Source organism: Lutjanus erythropterus, chromosome 1 (assembly GCF_056507025.1).
Source record: "Lutjanus erythropterus isolate fLutEry1 chromosome 1, fLutEry1.hap2, whole genome shotgun sequence".
Taxonomy (NCBI): domain Eukaryota; kingdom Metazoa; phylum Chordata; class Actinopteri; order Lutjaniformes; family Lutjanidae; genus Lutjanus; species Lutjanus erythropterus.
This window is the reverse complement of record NC_139317.1, coordinates 12,407,824-12,419,144: the sequence shown is the minus strand read 5'-3', so window position 1 is coordinate 12,419,144 and position 11,321 is coordinate 12,407,824. Positions and strand designations below refer to the sequence as shown.

The 11,321-nt window shown below is 36.6% G+C and overlaps 1 protein-coding gene across 1 annotated transcript in view; it reads left to right on the top strand.

Moving 5' to 3' along the window:
* The first annotated feature begins 243 nt into the window (after positions 1 to 243).
* map2k5 (mitogen-activated protein kinase kinase 5) overlaps positions 244 to 11,321 on the top strand; it is a 73,925-nt gene continuing 62,847 nt past the window's right edge. The window contains exons 1-4 of the mRNA XM_084745128.1: positions 244 to 675; positions 2,300 to 2,348; positions 5,371 to 5,438; positions 10,993 to 11,062. Of these exons, the coding sequence (XP_084601254.1) occupies positions 544 to 675; positions 2,300 to 2,348; positions 5,371 to 5,438; positions 10,993 to 11,062 (319 nt within the window). The 5' untranslated portion in view covers positions 244 to 543. The remainder of the gene's footprint in view (positions 676 to 2,299; positions 2,349 to 5,370; positions 5,439 to 10,992; positions 11,063 to 11,321) is intronic.

Sequence of the window (11,321 nt, the reverse complement as noted above, 5' to 3'; positions counted from 1 at the left end):
TTCTTATATTGTCAAAAAAGTTAATTTACTTCAATGCAAAGTTCTCTCAGCCCAGGATCTCAGAGAGAGTGTATAGCTTTTTCATTGTTTTAGTTCTTAACTGTACATTTGAGTCAAAATTTCTCACAGAACTCCACATGCTGTAACAGATTTCCATTATTTTCCATAAAATGAGCATCAGCCCACAGACACAGGAATGAGGATCTTTTATTTTGAAAAGCCATGAGCGGATGTTGATTCGGAAGCGCTGTTGGAGTAGTTTCCTCTAAACTAGCTGCATGGCTAACTACCTGCGATAACACAGTGTAAAACTTTGTCTCAGACTGCTTTACAGTTCAGACCGAGCCGTTAATGAAGTTATGACGTGACTTCGGTGTTGGCAGTGACCGTTAACGTGTTTAAATCTCCGCATCACTTCACACAAGTGTCCGGACTGAGCAGGATGCTAGCATGTGTCGTTAGCATTCCACTGCAGGAAATTAACTAGCTCGTTAGCTTAAACAGCTAGACAAGTGCTGTTATGAGGTTTTATTTCTTCTCTTTATGCTCATACTCGATTTAAATAACATCTGCGCCATGGACCCCGAGCCAATAGTGATCCGTATAAAAACGCCGTCAGGGGACATGGACTCGTCTGTCGACTGTCCATCTCTTCTCAACTTCAATGACTTGCTGGTGAGTCTTCATAATGCTACAGAGCTAGCTAACTGTCACTCTTAATGTAAGCAGTTTTCAGTTAAAACAGCTGGTCAGTGAAACGACAAATATGTACAGTTTGGAGTTCGCAGTTTCGGTTTCTGATTGAACGTGTCTGAACCCAGATAAAGTACAATATAAATAAGTTAAAATTTACAATACTGTTACCCCACCTTACATATGAGAATTTTTGTCAGTCGTCTTCCCCAATGTTTTTTTGAAAGTCTGAATTTTCACTGAAGTGTAAGTGCAGTTGTCATATATGTTTCACGGTTCACGACAGCTATACTGCATGCCTGCAAAAGGTAGTTACTTACTCAAAACATTTCATTCATTCTTCAAAGCTTGTTATTGTGCCATTAAGTTGGCCAATGCCCCCAAAATGATAAGCTGTTTTTTTTACTCATGTGTGCCGTGATGGTCAAAATCAATTTGAACCACAATACAAATCTCTGTTTTGTTTTACTTTTGTTGACACTGTCAGCTTACTGTAATGTAATGTGCAAGACTGTCAGTTTTGTCTAGCAGAATGCAGTTGTGAATCACACTGAATATTTTAGATTCAAAGTTTAACAGTAGGCAAAGATTTACTGGGAAAAGTTGACACTGTATAATATGATGCACACTTTTATGTATACAGTAAATTTTAGGGATGCACAATAAATATTTGGGCTGATAAATTATTGGCCAGTATGGGACTATCTAGCTACATTGGCTGATATCGGTATTATCTTTATTTTAGCAAATAAATATTGGCAATACTAATATTTGATTTGACATACTAGCAAAGCATTTGATTTGAATTCTTAGGCAACATGCTCCATAAAACCCTAAATGTATTTTTATAATTAAAATTAAAGTTTTTTTGACAAACTTTGCGAGAAAATGAAAATGAGAATTAACATTGGAAGAGTCTGAACTGTTCTTTTTTGTTTTTGTTCTGCAATAGGGATGTCAGTTACATTTGGTTAAGTCAAAGCTGTGAAATATTAAGTCATCCATCTTTGCTAACTACATTTGAGCCTAAACAGCAGGTTAAATGCACTTCTTCTTTTTTTTTTTTTTTAGAAAAAACACAATATAAAAACTGAATTGTTCATGTACATCATTTGCCAACTTAGCAGACATTGCAAATATTCCATGTCATAGATATTTATGGACTATAGCCTATGTGCATAGCTGACAGATTTTGAGAATTGAATGGATCATTTTGCTTATGTTTAGAAGTAAAAAGTTTGACTGTCTCACTGAGAATCAGCTCATCAGTTTTGATCAGCAAGCCATGTGCAAGTTGTTATTGTGCTAATTGTGGATAATTGTACATACTCCTTTGCATAAATGTGGCAAACATGCATTTTGTTTGAATGAATGACAAATTCAAAATTGCTGTGAACAAAAAACTAAGTTTTCAGAGATTTGAACTTAGTATTTTTTTTCAATCAAGAATTGAGTCACAGTGAATGAGAAAAACTAAAATATTTGTGGTTCTAATTGTGTCTGTCTATCTTCCTCAAATATGATAAACTGTCCATATCTGTCTGAAGTTGTAAATTATGTCCTTTATTATTTTACCTGTTTTAATTCACTCTGCCAAACATTTCAGGTTGCAATCAGAGATGTCATGCCTGAGGCCACTGTCACAGCCTTCGAATGTAAGTTTCTGTTTCACACTTCTATTTCTTAAACAGTTACTGCTGAAACAGGAACTCAGCGACTACCCATTCCCTAAACTCTTGATGACTTGTAGTATCGCAAGGTCTGTAATACATCACAGTACTTTTTCAACTCCTGACAATGTCAAAGTTCACAGTACTGTGAACCTTCTCATTGTTCTATACTGTGCTTCTCATCCTCTAACAAAGTCTTAATATAATTAACTGGCTTTTTTTAACTTAATTTTTTATTGCTTTAAAAGATCACATACACACATAAAACAAAACGAACAAAAAACATGAACAATCTGGATTGCCTTGTCTCTACAGTTCCTGTGACATAATAAATGTTTCAGTCCTTATCCTCCTTTTTACATATGAATATTGTCATTTTCTCCCATTCTTCTTGACATTAACCCTCTTGAGTTCTGATCTTATGAGTCAGCTGTTCCATAACATATCTCACTCACAATTTTCAACCAGTTATCTTGTGTTGGTGAGTCTGGTTTGCACCTCTTTGTGATGCCTTTTTTTTTTATCTTCTAACAAGATTTTCAACAAATATCTGTCTTCCCTTAACATTATATTTCCTGACATATTGACAAAATACAGTACTATACATGACCCGTATATCACAGCCCAGAATTTTGACTAAAACCAAATAAACATTTTCCAAAAACTGTACAATTTCAGGACACGGCCAAAAGACATTTAGTGCCCCACATTGTCTCCAACATGGTTGAGCTACAGACAAATACTTACTCCTAATTTTGGGTGTAATTAAGAATCTGATTACATTCTTCCAACAGTGCTTTGAATTGTAGATTCCAGTTATGGTTCTAACTATTAAATTTTTGTCCAAATTCACATTTTACTTTAATTCTCTGTCATAAAAGTCTCTCCATTCCAAATATTGAAGGTGGTCCTGGTTGCTTAATGTATAATTTTGTTTTATCTCCTGGAAACTCATGACATTCCCATCTTTCATTACTATACATAGTGCTGTTATTCCACTTATAATCCATTGTTTAAACCTATGATCAAGAGTGTAATCAAAATGTCTGTCATAAGCTATCCATGGAATTAATCTGAGCTCTTTGTCCAATCTATATTTTAGGTTAAACCATAATTTTAGTGTAAATTGTGGACAATATCTACCTTTTCAAGTAAATGTTTTGCTTCCTCTTCATCTCCATTAGGCTTTGAAATTTTCTTCCTTTTACATTTTGTTCACACCAGTAGATTACTGGTCTAATTTGTGCTGCATGAAAATATTGCTTATTAATTAAATGTTAAAAGTTGCATTTTAGCCAAATTCAACTTATATTGAGAGTAGAAGCCAGTGAGGCAGAGGACCCAGAAACATGCCGTCCTATATTAACGAAGCAGCTTGAGATTTTTCATGTTGATTCGTTAATATAGGAAAGCTTGTTTCTGGGTCCTCTAAATAACAGGTCATGTCATCAGCAAAAAGCCCAGTGATATGCTCTTTATTCCTAACTATTATTCCTTTTCCTTTAGGCTAATTTGTTGCACCAGGGGTTCTATAAAAATTGCCAACAAGGTTAGAGAAAGACAACAGCCCTGCCTAGTAGACCGTTCTAATGTTTTGCTCTCAGTCAGACTGCCATTTATTTTTATCCTTGCAGCTGGTTTTTGATAAAATGTTTTAATACCTTGAATGCCCTTATCATTCAGTCCAACATTCTCAAGTACCTGATATAGAAATACCCAATTAACACTATCAAATGCCTTTTCAGCATCAAGGCTTACAAAGGCTGCGAGATATTTTTATGTTTAACATGTTCAGCGATGTGTAGGGTAATTAACTAACCTGGTATCAATAGTCAAAATACAAAGCTCACCTTATTACTGTATGCCTACAGTAGCCCATTTAATTGTCGTTCCCATTCTGCCCTTAGTTAAGGCTTTTACCTTTATGATGTATCAGACTACTGTATGTGGAGAGGGCAGGAAAAAGCAATTAATCTTTTAAGTGCATCTTCCTCATCCGTGCATATAAAAATGATTTGATGATGCTATTTTTCAGATTGGTGTATGTTCTAATAAACAAGATTCATTTAGCTATTTTGCTCTTTATCACTGAAAATATGTAACTTTATTTATCTGTGCAATTTTCAGGTAGAATAGTTTTAAACCAGCCTCACTGTTAAATAGCTAGTAGTGATAGTTATGGTCAGTATCACTAATTAGTATATAAAGAAGTAAAGAAAAGAGAATTATTATTCATGAAATGCTGACAAAAAAGCAGCTTATTTTGTTTGGATTTTTTTTTTTTTGTCATTTCAAGGCAGAAGTATGAACAGTACAACACTGCTTATTAGTGGATATAGAATTTTGTCTTTCTTTGTCAGTTCTCTTTTTAAAACTGTATAAAACACAATGTTTTCCATTGCGTTCATTGGCAAATGAATGTAATTCCTTATGCTTTGAAAATGCAACATACAAAAATTAGAATAAAATATGTACAATTATCTTGTCCCTTTGAATTTATGAGACAAATTTAGCAACATGTTTCTGCTTTTCTCATTTTGTTACTGAATATGATATGTACAGTATGTTAACAGTTAACAGTAACAAGTAAAAAGTTAGTAAGTAACTAATAGGTTAACAGTTAACAGTATAACATGTATGTTCATTAGGCAGAAAAGAGTGACTTGCTTTGCTGCTGGCGGTTTTCATGATTTGGAAGTTGCATTAAATGTTTTGATGACAGCTTACCTTTAAAGTATTAGCATGTATGTAGTAGTTGATATGATACCATAGCATAGCAGCTTATTATTTTGTGTTACATTTTGCTGTAATTGTGTATATTTGCTGTAGTGTAGTGTAAGTACAGTAGGTTAATTATATCTCTTAACCCTCAATCAGTGTTTTATGTCAAAGATGTTTTATTCTTCCAGTGTTGCCTAAGGTGTTGGTAGCTGTTTATGTTGTATTGTTTTATTAAAAAGTTTTACAATCCAAATTTTAAGATGCTTCTGTGTTGTTGTTTTTTTAGATGAAGATGAAGTGGGAGACAGGATCACTGTGAGAAGTGATGAAGAACTGAAAGCCATGTTGTCATATGTGAGTATATAAATGACAAAATAAATTTGTGAATTTTTTCATCATGTCACAAACCCAATGATGTCTCATTAGTTGCTGCAGCAGTTTTGGGGTTTTGAATTGCATTTTTCTGCGGCTTGGATGGTGAGAACTTCTGTTCTGGAAAAGGCTCATTTCCACAAGAGTCAGCTTTTCAGTCAAACACAATTCATACAATTCCAATACTGTTTAGAGACCCCAGTATGTTTTCAAATACAACATTTTTAGAATGTGCGAAAATTACAAATTTACACTGCTTGCAAAACTGCATGGTCGTTGCCCAGAACAGCATGGAATTATGCAAGGGGACATATCAGTAAAGTGGAGATTCTTGGGTACTCAGAAAAAACATTTTCATTCATATATCAAGGAATCTTTGACAAAATTTAGCTCAACTTTGGAGCATTAACTAGCCCTGTCCTGACAAGTTGACATGACATAGTTGGTATCAATGGATGTCTTATCTGCTGTCTTTCATTGGCCTGCTGCAGCTTCTGAAGGACAGTAATGTAAGCCAAGCACATGGGTGTTTAAGAGGTTAGTGGGGTTTAAAATGGCCACCTCTGGGCTGTCAGATCTGTAATACTGTAGAATTTGAACGATTAAAAACACATTATAATGTGATGAGGAGGGACCACTGGTCTGGTCTAAAAAAAAAGAAGTATATGTTGATAATAAGATAGGAATTACAGACTTCTTGCCTCTACCTGCACTGACATTATATTTGTGTGCAGCTCACCAACCTGTTAAGAATTCTGAAACCATACAGCCTCATCCAGTTGTATTTAACCTGAAGTGAAAACCTGTTTATTGGTAGTTTTCAGCCGCACACATACACACACGTTTCCACTACCCATTCAGCTCCCCCACCTAGTGCAGTACATTTTCATATTCCACCATACTTACTGTTCATGCCACGGACAGTAAGAGTAATGGCGTGTAATGGGTTTCTCTACGAGGTACACTGAAAGCTAAATGAACTGTCAATTTTTATTATTTATTATTCAGTACTTAAAGTTTTGCCTCATTAAAGAGCGGGCCCCCTGGGCTGCAGAATTGTTCAAAATCTACTTTCATCTGTGGATGTCTTTTACCCCCCATCAGCTCACAATGATGCTGCTAGAGCCACAGGCACAATTTACACTCCTTGTTTTTTGTCCATTTTTATCATGCATTCACTTGTGGTTGCCTTTTAATCATTAAGTAGCATAGGGTAGCAGGGTGATTAAGCAAAAAGAGACAGCTGTTGTGCCAATAAGTGTTATGAGACAAGGATGGAAAAAGTATTGACCTCAGCCAGCTTTATTATTCACAAATCCAGCTGACTTGTTTAGAGGTTATTTTGTGATTTCGTCTTGCGGTGCTGTGTGTCCTGTTTGAATGGGAGTTAATTCAGAGGAAATGGCAGTATTGATGTACCAATAAGGTTTCAGAAATATCTTGTCTGGTGTGTTTTGGTATTACTACCATTATTTTGAAAGTGTCTGCTAAAATTGCATCTTAATATTACTTTAACAACAAGCAAAGCAAAATTATGCTGCTCCAGTAGATTACGATCAATTCTTTCAGGAAATGTATGAATGCATAATTTAATGTACTTCTGTTGTGACACTAAATTGATAAGTGATCAACCAAAATCAGCAATGGTTGCAGTGTACTTACATATTTTGAGCTTGAGATTTTTCCCTCTGCAAATGAGTAAATTCAGTGTCTCAAGTTATTTATTCATTGCTATCGTAATTTTCTTAAGTCAGCCTCGTTTCTCTATCATCAGGGGACAGTTTACTTACCTGTAACTTACATCAGTTAATCTTTCAAACCTCGCTGTGGATCATTTAAAAGGTGCCACTTCTCAGCCTTGTTAATTAGTTTCCTGCATTCCCTATTAACTGCTATTAACTGCTTTGATGAGGGGAAACAGATACATTAGTGTCAATTTTGACCAGATAAAAAAGGTTAGAGATGAAGCAAGTGTCTTAGCTAACTTAGCTAAAATAGAGCCTCTTCTTCTTCTTCTTCTTTTTTTTTTAACAAGCAACATGTTGCTTAGCCTGTTTGCTGACGCACGGAGCAGATTAGGACGTCATCTACATTGGGAAAAACTAAAACAATCTAATCACTTGTTGGCATCACTTGCAGTAAAGAAGCAACAAAACAAGCAGAGCGAGTCTAAGTGCGAGCAGGGGCTTTTGGAGTGTGAGGGGTTGGGATTTGAGTGAAAACTTAACAAAATCTGAACATGAAATTTGTAAGTCATGTTCTCAAATTGAAAGGCCACACTGTTCTTTAACAATATGAAAAGAAAACCCACAGAGAAGCAACTGCAGAATGACTAACAACTAGAGACATCAGTGTACCTGGTACCTATTCTTTTTATGAAACATCGGTTAGCCTGATTTTGTCAAATATTTTATGTTCAGTGAACTTGATCTTTGTCACATTAATCATAACCAAAACCCATGTATGTTCATTTATTTGGCAGAATGGACTACAGTAACCATAGAGCATTATTTCAGTTTGTTATGTATAATGGCAGCTTATTGTCCCAACATTTTATTCAGGTGACATGCCTAGGGGAAGCATATTAATTTACGACCCTGACCTGCACCTCACACTACCCAGCACAAATAGTTAATATCCACACCACTGCACTGCTTCGTCCACAAATTTTATGAAAGCCAATTGTACAATGAATTTTTGGCAAACAAATCCAGGCGCCTGATAATGGTTTTTTACTCCTTGTGGGACAGCCAAGTGCACAAAAAGCTGCTGATCACCTGGAAAATACCGGGCTCACTAAAATATAATTTACACTAGCCGAGTACTTTAAATGTCTTATGCAAGGGTTATGCATTTCAGCAGTCATTTGCATTTGTATTCAGATGATTTTTTTTCTTGTTGTGGTTGTTTGCTGTGGTTGCCATTTGGCCTCCGTAGAGACCACGGTGGATTTTTGCCTCAGTGTTGTTAATTCCAGGTGAGCAGACAGCCATTATGTGAAATTAATAGGAATTAAGGAAAACCAGCATGTTAGGTGAAAGGTGGGATAATTCATTAGAGTCTCTCATGGTTGACTTGGGTCTGCACGTGTTTCTCGTGTTTGTGAATGTTTGCAATAATAAATTCATAACCAGACTTTTAAATATGCTTTCACTACAGTGTTTTTTCCTTAGTCAAGATCTCTGCTTTAACATGGCCCAGTGAAAAACTCATGCTCCTTGTTGCTGAACAAAATTAATGCTCAAATTCAGCACTTAATTAACATCAGTCTGCAGAGGGCATTTATTGTGAAAAGTATCCCCCATCACTGAGAACATTGATTGCTACATGTTCCTGTGAGACCCACTAGTCTTGCAGGCATCTCTAATCATTGTTCGACACCTTGAAAGACAGACGCCCCTGTTCAAAGTTAAAGACTGGCCTGTGTCAGGTGCTAAAAAAAACATGTGACCTCATCCGTTCCTCGCTCAGCTCCCCCTGGAGGTAGTAGCTCTAATTCCACCATTCTTACTCCCATTTCCCCTCAGTCTGCTAATGATGATGAGACCCACTCTCTGCTCTCCGCTCTCCCACTTGTCCCTTAAGGCTGAGCGATGGTATTTGAGATCGGACACTGTTTAGTTATTGGCCAACAATGGAGAATGTCTTTTAATAACACACCTACTACAGATTAGGTGGTAATTGCAGCCTTAATCAATAAGCTAGCTGAGCGGAAAATTAAAGGTATGTGAAGCCCGACCCCCCCCCACACACACACACACACGTGCACACCCTCAACACACACAACATGTTTTTTGGTATTAGGCCCATTGTTCAGATGTGGCCTAGTGAGAACGCTGGAGGGCGAAAGCAGAGGGCTAGGAGCGAGGAGGGACCTGACAGTGATAAATAGGCCTTTTAATAACAGCTGTGCCACATGGGTAGCCATTCTGATCCATTCCCATCCAAGCCGGTCCCATCGTCCTCCCTCCCTTCCTCCCCTACAATGAGAGAGCAAATTTACATATCGCTGTGATGACTTGGTAGTTCATACTGGATTGTAAATGAAACACAATGAACACATGTATGTGTGGACTACATAAAGACAAACATCTTCTAAAGTGTCCAACAGTGTCTGTATTTTGTTTAGGTTCCCTCCTTTCTGAAGCTTCAAACCACACACACACACACACACACACACACACTCTCTCTCTCTCTCTTTCTCACAGTTTAACAGATGGTTTGCTTAACTGAAACATCAATTATTGCATTGCCTTGGCAAGCATCTGAGAGGCTCCAGAGTGTGTGTGCACGTGTTAGTCCTGTAGGATACGAGTGTTTGGTGAGCTGTTGACCTGGAGGAGAGAAGGGTTAATGCTACACTCCTTCAGAACAAGCCCATAGGGCATTGGTCCTCATCGGCAACAGATTTCAGCACAGCATGCTCACATTTTTGGGAACACTGCAGACTAATTCTGACGTCAGTTAAATAAACATTTTTGTGTGTGTTATGTTCTAAATTTGTCATTGTAGTGCAGAGTTTAATTTAGAATTTACCAAGGATTTTCTTTATCTGTTTTACGATAGTTTGATTGTGTGTGTGTTTTTTTAATGCAATTAACATAAAAACAGATTTTAAGTATTTGTTTATTTATGAAGTAGCTTTGATTGTTTCCTTAAAAGGATAGTTCAGGTTAGGGCTGCAACTAATGATTATTTTCATTGTTGATTGATCTGCTGATTATTTTCTCGATAAGTTGATCGTTTAGTCTAAAAAATGTCAAAAAATAAGTGAAAAATAATGATCATAATTTCCCAGAGCCCCAAGCAACATCTTCAGATTGCTTCTTTTGTCCAACCAGTAATCCAAAACCAAAAGACTCCTCATTACTAACAAAAGAAAAGCAGAAAATCCTCACATTTTAGAAGGTGGAAGCAGCAAATGTTTGCTATAATTTCTTGAAAAATATTATCAAAATAGTTGGCAAGTAATTTTCTTTCAACTTATCGATTAATTGACAAATTGTTGCAGCTCTAGTCTGGATTACTTGAAATGGGGTTGTAATAGGTACTTTTTGATAACCTGTTTATTACCTACAGCAGATGGCGGTTGACACGGCCCTGGTTTTGAGAAGCAGAGCACCAGCACGGAAGCTAAGCAGTGTACTGCTGGCGACAGGGTCAGTAGCAAAACGTATTTTAGCTGCCTAGAAAAATAAATATTAGTTTATGTGTACACTATATTTAGAATATTTTCACACCTTTATCTTGCTGTCAAACAGCCTTTTCCAATGGGAAAATAAACAAAATATGTTTTGCTGCTGACCCTGTCCATACAGGGTACATTGGTACTCCTGCTTCTTCTCCAAACTGGGGGCGTGTCAACTGCCATCCTCTGTAGGTGATACACTTAGTATGGATAAGTAACCTACCTCATACAACATTTTCAGCCAAATCCAAACTATCTCTGGTAATATATTTCAATTTCAGTATGTGTAATAATCACTTCAAACCACCATTGCTCTAAACGATTTGCAACTTTGTTGTCCCCCTTTAGTACTGCAACACAATGCATGAACAACGCATGAATGGGCTGCTGCCGGACCCTCTTCAGATTTTTCCACGAGGTACGGAGTGACATGTTACAGTTTATCATGGATCCGTAACGCTGAAAGGCTCAGTACATCTTTGTAATTAATGTGTTGACAACAAATCACAACAAGCAGATTTTAAATATATAAAAAGTATTCACACTTCACAAAATATCACAACTTTCAACTGAAATTTGGTTAAACCACACGTGCTATGTTCAGATAATAGGAAAATGGGAGCATGTGGTGGCTAGAAGTCACAGTGCAGCCTCTGGACAACATTAAAATTCATTGG